Here is a 15,379-nt window from a genome sequence, read left to right on the forward strand (position 1 = left end):
ATTACTTCACACTATAAAATTACAAATTAAAGTGCATATTTAGTGTTAAGATACTAGGAATGAGCTCTTATGTGGAGACAGACCTTCATGTCTATCCTGAAGGTGATGATACTGGTGCTCTTCCAGCTGTGCACGGCATTCTGTGGGACACTGAAATTGACAGCAGCACTTTGAGAGCGCTGGACAGGCCTCCAGCCGTGTGCCTCCATGATGACTTGCAAACGTCTCACACATTTGCTTCAGACACACAATCTTAGCTCAGCATCCCTCTCATGCTCCTTCCCTCTCTTTCTTCCTCCAGCTGCCCCTCCCACTACAGCAGTGATTGGACAAAAAGGGAAGGGCGTGATGGTAACAAGCCCCACCTACTAGAGTACAGCAGCAGTACAGTTCTAAACAAACATCCACATAGTCACTCTCACCTTATTCTGAAAAATGATGCCTGCTAATATTCACATTTGAACATTTAGGACTCTATAGTTTAGAAAGTTACTTTTACTCACCCTATTTCCATAAAATTTCATCTACTACATCTGGATGAAGTGAAGAAACAGATGAACTGTTTCCATACGGTAATTACAAAGTACGAGGTTGGAAGCAAACAGTTCTCCTAAAAGAAAAGGACCACCATTTTCTAAACAAAGCCCATCTTTAGCACTTCCTGATGATATACGTGAAGTAAACACACAGGATGTGTTTTAGAGTGAACCACAGCCACAATAACAAATGCAGAGTTCTGGGAGATGTAATCTCTTCTGATCTCAGAACAGACACCCATCTGAAATCCGAGTCATGCAGTAATGACAACGCTGCTCAAACACTTACATTCGAACTTTTTGCACCCGGGACATTTTCATCTTTCACCTGAAGGGAGGCAGATAGAGACAGGAAAGTTAAACCAGCGATCAGATGCTCTAACCTGAGACATTGTTCTTGATGTTCTTCTCTCTCTGTTCTGTCAATCCCTCTTTCAGACTGAAGACAGAAAGACTCACTGCTAAACTCTCTTAAACATACACTAAAACTAATTATAATGTGAGCAAGGGAGGTTCTTCTGGAGAGAAGTAATACTAAGAGAATGCAAAAGATTTGCAAGCAAATGCAAAGCTACTTGGTGGAATCCAACACTTTTGAGGGAGAATGCAAACGCTTGGCAAAAGCAATGAAATATATTTTTTCCTCCCATGTCATAGTTTTTCCATCTCAGTGCCCTATTAAGGGCTCTGTAAGATATTGACCAAACAATCATTTATGTTAATTTGGAGAAAAATCTGGTTCTATGTCACCTGTACTGAACAGACAATAAATTTATAAACAAACAGCAGAAAACGGTACTTTCCTTTTTCTCCCAAAATGAGAAACGAGATGAAAAGGCCATGATGAAACAGACAGATCAGGAGAAGAGAGGGAAGGAAAGGGGAGGAGAAGGAAGTCTGGTTTGCAGAGAGACAGAATACAGGATCGGCTAAATGCAGGCAGTCTTTCCGATTGAAGTTTTGGGGGTACTAGGACCCTGCGGTGAACAGGTAGAAAAGAAATAAGGATTAACATCTAATCTGTTAAATGGAGTAAACATAAAGCGGGGAGCTTTATTTAGGCTTTCAACAACACTTAGTCAAAACATTCTCATGATGGTCAAAACATTCGACTTTAAATGTGTACGTTTTTGAAAATTATATTGGTCACTCCTTTCTGAATGAGTGTGAATGACATGCGGGGCTATCTATTTCCAAAATGACAATGGAAAGTGGTTCACATGACTCGTGTTATATTCCAAGTCTTCTGAAGACTGAAAATAAATTTGTTATTTGGAATGACATAAGGGTGAGTAATGACAGATGAGAGAGCTGGAACTCAAACTTTACTGTAGTATACAGATAAAATAATGTGAATCAAGCTTCACATGAACTGAAAAAACAATGCTGAAAGATCAGATTTGTAATGCAAAAACGTGTCTGAAAGTGAAAGTGCAATTTAAGGCAACAGGACTGTGCTTTCATGACACACCAGAACATTCACTATAAATAGAGCACATGTGAAGAGGCCACAAAGTGAAGTAACCAACACACACACACACACGAACGGCTGTCCGGCAGGCTTTAAACACAGATTCCTGTACCTGTTAAACACAAAGTAGACACATCGGATCCCCTTTGTTACGTTAAGCAGGTGGTCAGGTAGACATCCATGGGCAGATGTCTTGAGCGGGGCTAAACGTGGGGCAGGACGTTACGACAAGGACGTCAAGCTAGAGTGCTCTAGCACGGGAGGGGGGATAACAGCTGCTTGAGGACCCTGAGGATATAAATAACCATGCAGACCCTAGTACCCCCTGACCACACATACACACACACTCACACACACACACGCAACAAACTGGATTACAACAGCTTAACTGTTCTTTCAGAAAATCCAGCCAAACTCAATTCACAAATTTCGCCAACTGAGACAACATGTTCAAATCCCACCACAAGGGGGCCACAAAACATGTGAATAAACAAAATGCTGCTGTTTCTCACAGATCCACCAGAGGGTGATGTTGTGCACATCTCTTCATGAGTTCATTTCTGCTGGCCTGACTTAGCACTAGTTTTTTAACAAACCCCCAACCCTAAGTGTTATAAGCTTTGCCATGTAACCCATCCCACACTGTCCCATCAAATCTAGGGACCAGCAGGTCATCGTTTAGCTCTTTTAACTTGAACGAGTAAGCAACACCCCAACAACCACACAGCAGCGTGCTACAAATCCTCAAAACACTTAAGCCATCACATAGCGACATACTTGCAACCATCCACAACATCATAGCTTGGTGATAGTGACATGTTTTGCTTCAGAAAATGTGCGAATCTAAAACATATCTTCAGCTCAGAAATAAACAATTCATGCTGGTGAAGTTTATCAATTGAATATCATAGTGCTGCAGTGAGCCTCTGTGATTGGTAAGAGTTGGTAACAGGGTAATTGGCTGTGCTGTAACTGACGGGGTGTGGAAAATGTATGTAAATATAGTAGTCCAAAAATACATACGTATGAAGATCTATTTTTGTTTTATACTATAAAAAGTCAATTTGTAGCTCTATCACCCAGACCAGTTCATAACACACACAATATTGATGATCGATTACCTCATACAAACCCACCATGAGGCCTTATATTCTGGTGGGGTTGTAGGCCAGTCCAGGCCTGTCATATCATATCATATCATATCAGTGATACCAAGCAGGGCACAAACAGGCTAGCATTGTCTATAGAGGACATGGTGGGCTCCTTAATCTGATTAGCTCCCCATGCAGATGGATCCCTTTTCTCTGTGTGGTCTTTCTAAGAAATTCTGATGGATCTTGTCTTATTTTTTCTTGTCTTATCTGCTGTTTTCACTGAAAGCAACTTCATTCAATGCACAGTATTCACAATGCTATAAAATGGACACAAAATGAAAGACTGATGTGAACCTTATCAAACATTCTTTCATTTCTTAACTATAGCAACTGATTAGAGGAGAAATAAACAGAAGGCGGGACTAAATGGCATATACGCGCTAACACATGCACACATCAAAACTTACATTACTAATATGACGATGAAGTGTGAAGATTAGGTGGGTCTCCAAACAAGTACACAATGTCACATGGTGGGAGGTCTAAAGACTTTTTAAACCCCACCTAGTAGCCTACACATAACTAGGGAAATGTGGCACCTCCTTCCTTTAAAGCCTGATTATTCTTAGCTGTTCTTGCTAATCCAGTATGTGCTAATACCAAGTGGTAATGAAGCAGAAAACTATCCATTTCATCTGCTTTTAAATACATATGTGCTGTTTAGTCATGTTTAATATAAGCTATAGATACTGTACATGAAAATTTGATCAAATCTAGGATAAAAGTATCTAGCTAGCATAGAGAAGATTAGCATAGCATGATTTGATCTCTGAGAGGAAACCAGGTTATAAGTTATGGTGTATCATTCATTTGGAATTGAAAATATGTCTTTTAACAAATTTGTACTTTAGACATGGAAAACACCAGTAAAGGTGGGGACAGGCAAAAACTACTGCCTGATTGAAACACCTGCTCCACAAACTCATAAAGTATTGCACAAATATGTAAAAAACAAAACAAAAAAAACAGATGTTTCTTTCATTCAGAAACATCCTGAGGGCACAACCCTGCGGATAGATAACAGCAGCAGCGTGTCTGGTCTTGCTGCTACTCTCTGATTTACATAACATTTACATTATGGAAAGAGTGCCCATATGATGTCTTAAGGAAATGATACAAGAAACCCATAATAACTTCAAGTCAAGTCAAGTCAAGTTGAGCTTTATTGTCATTCCGTTACATGTGTGGACATACAGTGGAACGAAATGTCGTGCCTCACAGGACCACGGTGCTACGTAAATACAGACATACAACAATGAAGTAAAACAGTGTAAACCTAAACACAACTAACCTAATGACAGATTTTGACTATAAATATACTATATATAAAAGTTTACCTATACATAAGCTAAAAAATACTGGTAAAAAAAAAATGTATAGCCTGAATGCACTTTAAGTCTCTTTGGATAAAAGCGTCTGCTGAATGCATAAATGTAAATGTAAATACAGACTATACAAATGCTTCACATAATTCTATACCTATACACAACTAACCTACTGACAGATTTTGACTTTAAATACTATATATAAGTGTCTACCTATAAATAAACTAAAAAAACAAACAAAATACAAACTATACAAATGCTACACATAAACACTGTACCTATACACAACTAACCTACTGACAGATTTTGAATATGAATATACTATATATAAATGTTTACTTATAAATAGACTGAAAAAGAAAAATATATAGACTATACGAATGTTTCACATAATACTGTACATGTGCAAAGAGAAACACTGTAAGTAAAGCAGCTGGCTGGGGAATAGTGCAAGATGATTTGTTGTGCACAAGCATGTAAACACATTTTTTTTTTTTTTGCATATGTGGGATTATGTACACACAGCAGTGAGTTGGCAGGTTTGGTTTGATTACGATAAACTCTGGTCTGATTGCTCTGTTAGTACAGTTCACTTGAATAAGTGTGAATGCTGCCATCTAAACCTTTTGCAGCAAACAAGCTTTCAAACTAACTCTGGTGTAGTTCGAATGAAATAAGAACACAACATGGACCAAAGACATCTAACCAAACACAAACCCCACTCCATTCAGTACAGGTGCCAGAACCACCATCTCTTTGCAGCAGAACTTCATATGTACACACACAACGAGCACATTAAGTCCAATCCACAGCATTATTTTGTATATTCGGTAAGTTTTGATGCAAAATATACGCCATAAAACCTGTTGAATCAGGTTGCGACCTTATCCTTATATGTTTTGTTTTGTGACTTGTACTTGTAGTTTGCTAAGCAAACAAGGACCAAATTTATCATTTTCTTTTTTGGTATGGACTACAAGTGTGAACACACCCATAGTGTCAAATTTGAAAGAAATCAATCTTCACCTTTTGTGAAAAATAAAACTACACAACCAAATCAAATCGCAGACCTTGTGACAACATCGAAAGGCATTCGAAATTCATTAAGAACGTAAATATGTTCATTGTTTTGATTCTATGCATCATGTCATATTCTAAGGGTGTGAAAGGCCAGCAGGTAAATGACTAACCAACTGCTTCGATTAACCCAGTCACATTTAATGTACTAGTAAACTGTCTGAGATCATCTCTATACCCACATGCTCTTAGTTAGAGCTCAAACACTGGACAGCTTCACACAGTCCTACTGCCAAATACCAGCGAAAATCAGCTCAGAAACCGCAGCTGGTCATCACACAGACCCGGCGATCCAAACCAGGATAATTATCAGCCTGACTAAAGCCACTTCCTGGACCCATGTGTCGCCGGACCAGCGTCAATATTAAGGTCCTTTCAATCTCATGATAGCACTGGGGCGACACTGACAGCTCAAGAAAGACTTCTGGGTCATCGGCCAGGAAATAAAGTGGAGACATAAAGAGAGATTTGACAGAGAGGACGGAGGGACAGCAGACACTAATGACAGACGAAAGACACTTCCTGTATTCAGTGCCTGATGTGCAGCCAAGTTAATCTATTACATAATCTAATCTGATACTAGTTAATGAAGCCATTCACGGAAAGATGGTTTCAGAGCAGTCAGAGGATATTCATAGTCCACAGGCTGTTGAACCCTCACAGGGCAAACGAAAAAAGAGACCCATTGAGCCCAAAGAAATAATACAGAATAGTGTTCATAAAACTAGTGGGTTTTTTTTTAGAATAGCTATGCAAACATTGACTGACATAAACATGCACCGAATTAACTGTTAGACTGATCTGTAATTGGCAATGCACAATTTGAAAATAAAATATTTTCACAACTACAAAACGTTTATATTTTGTTTTTAATAGAATAGTTTAATGGCGAAGGGTGGTGATGCGGAAAAAAAGAATTGTTGAATAAAGTCATTATTTTTGTTTTCTTTGCACACAAAATATATTCTCAAAGCTTTGTAAAATTACAGTTAAACCACTGATGTCACATGGACTATTTTACTGATGTCCTTACTACCTTTCTAAACCTTAAATGTGGTAGTTCCAATGCTCTCTACGCAGGGTCAGAAAGCTCTTGGATTTCATCAAAAATATCTATCTTAATTATCTTAAATATCTTAATTTGTGTTCCAAAGATGAACAAAGGTCTAACGGGTTTGGAACGACATGAGGGTGAGTAATTAATGACAGAATTTTCATTTTTGGGTGAACTATCCCTTTAAGACAGCATGTACTGTACATGTCAATCATATTGCTTATGACTGGCTAACCTTTACGTATCAGCTTTGTTCACATTGTTGTTCATCAGGACAGGCCAAGTTGCTAAATACTGAATAGGTGTTGATGTACAAGTGTGGGTGGTTTTAGGTTAGCAAACATTGCATTGTAAACTTTAAAGAATGTCTACATAGTACATTGAATGCTCGTAGTTCAAAAGAGCAAAGGAAAACCTTTTTAAACATGCTCATAACTCTCAGTCAAAAAAGCCCTAAAAACATTTTTGTGTTCATATTTCCAAACAGATTCAGCAGTCACACACAAAAGAGCATATAAGAGCATGTTGATTCATTCATTCAGAGGCCAATCCTTCCACTAAGAGGACAGGAGAGGGTGTGAGGAGATAGTGTGTTTATGTGTAGTTCTTCTCACTACAGTAATGCAGCTGAAACCTGTCTGTCTGGTAACTATCAGCGCAAACAATCAAACCTGTCCAACAAAATCACAAACGTTTCCTGTGACATTCACAGACACACCATGATTGAACAAATACCTGACATTCTACTGGCATAAAGCCACTCATGCTGCATGACATACTGTAAGAGTATCTGCCTTCCATTTCAGTTCTGCAGAGAACTCACTATTAGGGCTACACATTTAATCGAATTTCTAATCGCGATTACAATTATGGATGCCACAATTGCGTAATCGTTCAAAGCGGCAATTAATCGTTCAAAGTCCACTTATGTTATTCTGTGCACGTAAGATGCGTTTTTTCTTTCTACATGTTATCTTAAGGGTTTTTCCCATTATTTTCATTTTAGTTTTAGTATAACATTATAATACCACTAATATTTTTACTTTTTTTTATAATTTAAAGAAGAAACCAATCCGATGTATTGAAATTTGAGGCTTAAAGGGATACTCCATCCCAAAATGAAAATTTTTGTCATTAATCACTTACCCCCATGTAAAATATGTTAAAGTCCTAAAATTACTCGATAAATACGAAAATAAACTAATAAATAGGCCTAAATAAATAAATAAACAAATACTATGACAAAAGTAAAAAATAACTAAAGATTTTAAAAAATAAAAGCTCATTCAAATTTGGCTAAATATAACAAAGATTAATAAATATATAAATAATGCTAAAATAACACTGGTGTTGTTTATTTGCACGTGCTGTCTGCACTATTTTAGCGTCCAATTCATAGGAACTGCATATCAGGTAACGGTGTGAATGGAAACAAAGGTTTTGCTGTATTTTGCCGACCTTTTCAAAAAGGTCAAGTTAGTTGCACCAGGCAAAAAGAAAAAAAGGTTTTGTGAATAATCTATATTGATCCTAATTTGCATAGAAAGCTGTGTTTGACAATGAAAATGACAATGACTGCGGGACTATTACAACATAATTAGTTTCTGGTTAAGCTTTATTGCTAGTATTTAGAAGCAGGTGGAAAACAAAAGTGTCTACATCAAGTTGCAACAAGCAAATTCTCCATGCAGCTCTCCACAGTGGCATAGTCTAGATTTCTGTATCACAGTCTTTATATAGAATAACCAATTCTAGGCCAATCCCAAATGTGTCATGTCTTTTTCTGTGCTTGGCTTAAAGTGGGCCAGTAAAAACCCCGGTGGGACTCCTGCCCCCTGCAGGCTGGGTGAGACTTTATCACAAAGGGTGCAGTTTATTGCAGTGGCTGATTTGACATCTCCTATCCAGATAACATTGTCATTTGTCAAGATTTTTGTATCATTATCGTAAAATTGAATATTTTGAGTTACTGGTATTTGGTAACAGGAACTGGGAGAAAACCTGGTCAGCATAACTTGAATGTCCTAGATTCTCAGCATCTCTTCTGATTGATATGCTGTGGTTTTTCGGCATTATTCGGCAAAGGCATCTAGACTGCATTTATGTCTATGCATATAGGCAGCTATATGATCTATAAGAAAGCCTGTTTCCACCAATGGATTAAAAAAATAAATTAAAAAAAAAGCTTTTTTATCTCACAATTTCCTCCGTAATTCAGAAATGTGAGAAAAGTCAAAATTGCAAAACATAAAATGTTTTCTTGCAATTCTGACTTTTTTTTCTAAATTTTGAGTTTGCATCTCACAATTGAAAGTTTTGTTTCCACCACAGAAAAAAAGTATGACCTTTTTCTTGTAACTGCAAGTTTAAATCTCACAATTCTGACTTTTCTTCTGATAATTGTGAGTTTATATCTCACATCTTTGAGTTTATATCAGAACAAAATGTAGACCCACAGTTATCAATAAGGGAGAAAATCATGGAAAAATGTAACATTAATTATGAAGAATAAAATATATACATAATTTCACATACATAATATAAAGCAATCATGTTAATGTTTCTAATGAAAGTTATTAGAAAGTTTTCCCAAGCTTTTTCTTTTCTTTTCATTTACATTTTTACACGTGGTTGGCTATGAAACATTTCTAATGGTCTGACATACTTTAATGCTGATGGTGCTCTGAAATAACACTCAGACTTTGACACTGAGATTTCACTGGTTATCCATTAGCAGAAGGCATGTAAAGAGTTCTCTCCATACACACTCCTATTCAAACTCAAGCAAACCAACACGAAAACAGGTTCAGCGGGAGTGATTGCTGACTCATGTGATCCATGCCACCTCATTTGATTAGCTTGACTAATACATTCTCTTCAAACACCTGTTTCTTTCTATTTTCACTCCATTAGATAAAATGCTGTTTGTGTAAAAAGCTGCTCTGTCAGATCAGGCCAGATCAACAACTGAACTTAAGATTTGTACTATTTATGCATAAATATCAAGCCTCTAATAATAATAGGGAAATGTAACCACTCTTTACTTCCTATGTGACTATAAGCTTGTGACATTTTTTTGTCTGAGACAAGGGGAACTGGCATTTTGAAATATCTGAGGAATCACGATGACAGACGATTACAGAAACAAACACAGCTGACATCACATCTGCTTTCACCCGGAGCACCTGACCTTCAGACTGACTACAAAAACCACAGAAATGTTCATTTTCAGTGCTTTCCTCTCTGTTATCAAAACACCCATCAATGCTTTACGTCATAAGACTAAAATATACTAAAAGTGCTGTCAGGCCAACAGATTTGCCCACATTCTGAAACGGGGCCGTTTGCTGAGCTGTACCAGGATACAGAGATGAAAATGTGTCAGAGAGCAACTGGGGAATACAGCAAAGCCAAGAGAGCAGACAAGTAAAAAGTCTCTAATTTTTTTGCCATTTATTCCACTCAGATGGAACTCTACACAAATACAGATGCATTATGGGTGTGCGACAAAAACATATTAGACAGATTATTAACCCCCCTGAACTGTCTCACTGAAACTGTTGACATTATCAACAGCTCTCTGCACAACGGTCTTTTCAGATGTCAACAGACACACTCGTATTTCTCTGAATTCACAGAATACCTCAAGGCTGTAACTGATCTTCCATCTGAAAAGTTGCTGAAACATACCGTATGTACCCTCAAACTGTATTAGTTTTTCCTGCGAAGCGTCAAAATGCCAAACATGTATGATCCAAACTGCACTTTTAGCTAAAAAAAAACACAATTTATCAGATTATAATGACAACATTTCATTGGGTTTTATTGGCCTAGTGGATGGTGGGGAGACAGCAGAACATTATGTGAAGAAGAAGAGCTTGCACCCATGCAACTCCATGGACCAGTGTGTTATTCTGTGTTAGAAGAGTTAGTCTTCGATGTGTGATTCAACACATCAAAACCATAACACATAAGCATCTCACCTCGTAAACATCGTGGTATGGGCCTCTGGTGTTCCTCAACCAGCAGCAGCTCAGCTCGCTCAACTCCACGATGGGCTGCACCTTCAGACGTACTGTGTCTCCAGACTGCCTGATCATCTCCACAATCTCATCCCTGCTTTTACTTTCCACGTTCCTGCCATTGATCTCTACCAGACGGTCGCCTGGCACCAGCCCCAGAGTCAGGTCCTTATTCCTAGCTCCAGGCTCGGCAAAGTGGACCACCTTTCGGTAGACCGACCCATCAGGCCGCTGGTCCATCATGGTGGTACGACGAAGGGAAAAGCCGAAATCGCCTGTGTTGCGGCGCTGAATTTCCAACTCTCTTGGTGCCGGAATTTGCGGAGGTGCCACAGCAGGCAAGCGCAAGTCTGCTGGGAATGTTCGGTCCACTATCTCTGGGACTTGGATGCTCTTTGCAGGGCTGGTGGGATGGTGAGGTGTATATAGAGGCGGGGGATTGAACACCTTGACCTCTACCTGAGGTGAGGGAATGGCGGAGTTCTGCCCTGATGGTGCAGTTGACCCCGAAGGGCTTTCATCTTTGCTCTTCTGTGAGAAAGAAAACCGCTTCAAGATTTGTTCGACCGGGGAATTCTGCTTCGCCATGGAGTCATATTTGATCGCATGTTCTTTGATGGATGATGGAGGGACGTCTTGGTCCAGCTTAATGTCATCACTGGAGCTCGTGGCTGTTATGGAACCCTGTGTATAGAGTTTCCTGAGGTCAGCGTCTGTCAGGCTGAGCTCTGTGTTTCGGACCACCGTGATGGGAATGGGGCTGGAAATCTCCAGTTTCCCTTTCGCCTCCCGTTTAGAGCTGCTTCGATGAATCGCAAAGAAACCTCTCCTCACGCTCATTTCCTCTAGGCTCTTCAGCTCAGCTTGAGACATTCGCTCTTTTTTCTCTTTCTTCTCCTTCTTCTCCTTTTTTGTTCCATCCTTCTCCTTGTCTTTATCTTTCTTGATCAAGTGGAACATGGTTGGGCCCAAATGTAGAATCCACCAGATGTTGGTCTCTTCACAGCATATAAATCAATGTTGACATTCAGTCATGAGCAGCACTGGTTCCACAGCACCTCAGCAACAGGTGAAGCCCTCCTCTAAAACAACAGATCGACAAACAGAACACATTGTTTTAATGTTCCCTCCTATTTGCAATGACTATAGTAATCATGGGGTTTAAAATGCAATTCTTTTTTATTTATTTTTTAAAAAATTTTAAATAAACTGAAATGATTAATAATAATAATAATAATAATAATAATAATAATAATAATAATATTCAATATAAAAATTAATAATAATAATAATAATAATAATACATGTAAAAAATAAAAAAATAAACAGACACTATCAATAAATATTATAAATATTATAAAACATGTATAAAAATGCTATGCCTGTGTTTTAAGTATAATTTTATTTGGTAAAAAATACAATAATATATTGCACCAGACAATGTTCATATCAATCATTACAGTAATTCATGGGTTAACAACACAGCTAAAAAAAAACACATAATTTATTAATCAAAAGAGTAAAGAAAGTGTACACGTGACGGTAGACCCCTATGTGACGTCGCACACTCTCATTGGCTGTTCTTACCTTTTCCTGACAGGTACACAAAAGTCGGTGAGATCCGTACAACGTTTATCATCGACAACAATTATAAAACGTATACAATAATGACATAAACATTATGTAAAACACAGCGACATAAATCAGTGATGATGTTAAAACGATCCGTTTTCACGATTATCCAAAACAAAACGAGTATAATGAATCACTTCCTGAAACACTTCTTATCATCGCCCCCTGAACGCTTCCTCTTCGAATTAAATTAAACGGTATATTTGGAATCTCAAATCTATGTAACTATACTTTTGCTACGAAATCACTTGACCTCACCTGCAGAATCATGTCTATCATGTAAAGTTGAATTCAACTCTATATAGTTAGATAAACTACCGGCAGAAACTCTTATTGGTTCAGCTCTTAATGTAAATCTACGAGGCTTGATGAAACTGTTTGTGCTTTAAATATATTACTTAATTATGCAATATTAACCCCTATAGTCATATACCGCATTTATATGCCATAATTTCTAGATCAGTTATATCATGACTTTAAGGTGAATGTGTTGGTGCGCGTAGTGCGCTTCTCTAAGCCTATTTATTCCGCATCACAGCATACAGACAGTCTGTTCACCTGTACAGTGAACTAAACACAAATGTCCCTAAAGATAAACAAACTTACCGTTGAAACAGTGCTGAAATAGTGTGGCGATGCCCTGTGCGCACTGAACTGCAGCACTAGTGCTGTGGATACGCGTCAGGAGCGTTTGACGGTCAGTGGGACGCGCACACCAGCTGAGCGCGCTCTCGGATCACTGAGCCCTGCTGGATATGATCCCCTCAAGAAGAGTTGAGCACATCAGTTCATCCCTTCTGCATGACTTTGAAACCTAGAGAGTTTTAGGTCGAGATACTTTGACTAAGTCTGATGTGCAGCAGAGTATAGTGCTTAAAAACGCAACCAGTTAAACTAAACTAAAAAATCAAATACATTATAATTTATAATACATTATAAAATTCTATCATTTGTATAAGAATAATAACTATAGGTATTAGCCCTATATAGAAATAATAATAGTAATGAAAAACAATAAATAGGTCTAGTACAAGAATAGACTGGTATGCATAGACTGTTGACATTGTAAATGAAAAAAAAATCAATATAAATATGTAAAATATATTCAATAGAAATAATTGTCTTTTCAAATGCACAGATTTAATCGCAATATGCTGTGTGTTGTATTCGTAGTGGTTCAGTTTCGTTTGCATGGGCATAGCTCCCTCCTCTGGACCGAATCTGTGACAACACCAGTGTTTTTAGATTTTTCCAGTTACGCAATAATCTTCAAAATCCCCATCTGTTGCACATTTGTGGTGTATTTATGTTACATTCATATTAATACAACATCTTTTGTTCTGGTCTTGGAACCTGAATGAGCACATAGCTTTAGATGTTTAGAAGGTTTAGTGGCATAAATGGCAATAAAATGACAGTGTGAGTCCATTTGGAGTCTTCTAGTCAAATCAAATAAAATATCCAAACCATTAATGAAAACTCCTCAACCCAGTACAAATGAATAAACCATTTGTTAAATTTGGCTGTGGTGTTTTGGTAGAAAAGCTACATATAAACCGAGAATGGTTTACTCTGGCGTCATAATGTAAATCTTGCTTATGTCATGCTTAAATCGTGATTACAGCATATCAGATATTTAGCCATAGCAAATAACTTTTGCCAGTTTCTCCACACCTGACCTAACTTTCTTTAACTGATCAAACATTATCTGTTTTAGCTTCTATGTTAGACAATTTTGTGTCAAACAAACTATTTAAAAGGTGCACCACAGGTTCATCGTGGATGAAGAGGATTTTAAACTGGCCTATATGAGGAGTGCATTCAAATCACTTTTTATGTCACATTCAAGAACATACTGTACTAATCAGCTGGTCCTGATGCAACCACAGTGTCATAGTTGGTAAAATATAACAGAAGCTTTCTGTGAAACAGCACTGTGCAGTTCTTCACATTAATGCTGCTTTATTTAATTTTTTGTTGCACTCAGAAAAAAATTTAATATTTCATTTTTTAAAACAACAAAAAAACTATCTTAAAACCTTCAACACAAAGAATGCCAGAAAATGGAACTGTATTAAAGGAAAAATATGCCATTATTATATTTAATAAAATAATTAGGCTGTTTTTAAAAATTATTATTTAATGGATATAGCAAATTGAAAGACTGAAATCTTCACTGAAGTTCTAATTAAATGCTTTTAGCATTTAACGTGTTTGGTAGCCACGTACAGTACACACACACACACACACACACACACACACACACAAAGCTACTATACTACTTCTGAAAAAAAAAAAAAAACATTCTTATAAAGCATGACCTTTTAATCTCTCTGTGACCTATTAGAAGGGAACCCCGCTGATAATAAATCGGGTTATTAAGTTAATTCAGTTCAGGACTCGCCCTGTGTGTCGCTCTTAATTATAAAATAGTTAAGATCTTAAAATAGACCGCGTCGTCAGCTAATCATTCTCGTGTGTCTGCTGAGGGGGTTATAGCAATAAATCAGGTTAAAAGGGGCACACAACTCTGTCCCGTGTAGGTTTGTTGCATCTGGTGTTTCGGTGTTTTGAACGAATCTTTTAAACGAACGAGTCATTTTCGTTCACTTCCATGCAATGACTCATCTCAGAGCGTCTCGTTTTGAACGAACCGAACGAAGTAGGACATCGCGTTCGTGAATGAACTAAACGAGGATGCTCGATTCTATCGATTCGGTTCAGTGAATGATTTAATGAATCATTTAATATTGGAGCAACCTGCAGACAGAGACGCTGAATGAATCAATAAACGAGTCTGAACAAATCTTGTTAGTGAAAAGATTTAAGTCTTTAAGATTGACTAAAACCCCCAACATTACATATTAATAAAGCCTTGATATGCATAACGTTGTGTTTAAATGTATAAAACAGACTTTACATGTACAGATACAGACAAAGCATGTCTAATCGTATAAATGCAGATAAATCCTGCAATCAGTCTCGCGCAGTGAGTTATGACGAGTCTCGCGACAGTTCCACGTTATTCATCAACTTCACTCCTGTTTTTTTGGAGCGTCCCGAGAGTCTGTCGAGATGGAGATGAAAAACAGGTGTGTTTTGAAAATC

At 37.7% G+C, this 15,379-nt stretch overlaps 1 protein-coding gene across 8 annotated transcripts in view; it reads right to left on the reverse strand.

Moving 5' to 3' along the window:
* The window catches only part of myo18aa (myosin XVIIIAa), a 43,156-nt gene extending 30,122 nt beyond the window's left edge, over positions 1-13,034 (reverse strand). For 3 of the 8 annotated variants that reach the window (XM_042732980.1, XM_042732981.1, XM_042732979.1), the window contains exons 1-3: positions 2,120-2,272; positions 1,340-1,513; positions 826-864 (exon numbers count right to left, since the gene is read on the reverse strand). In XM_042732980.1, the coding sequence (XP_042588914.1) occupies positions 826-864; positions 1,340-1,378 (78 nt within the window). In that variant the 5' untranslated portion in view covers positions 1,379-1,513; positions 2,120-2,272. Of the gene's footprint in view, positions 1-83; positions 499-825; positions 865-1,339; positions 1,514-2,119; positions 2,273-10,600; positions 11,722-12,877 lie in introns of those variants that run through there. The other 5 variants (XM_042732985.1, XM_042732984.1, XM_042732986.1 and 2 more) reach the window with 3 other exon arrangements.
* Between the last annotated feature and the right edge of the window lie 2,345 nt (positions 13,035-15,379).

Source organism: Cyprinus carpio, chromosome B10 (assembly GCF_018340385.1).
Source record: "Cyprinus carpio isolate SPL01 chromosome B10, ASM1834038v1, whole genome shotgun sequence".
In the NCBI taxonomy this organism is placed as follows: Eukaryota; Metazoa; Chordata; class Actinopteri; order Cypriniformes; family Cyprinidae; genus Cyprinus; species Cyprinus carpio.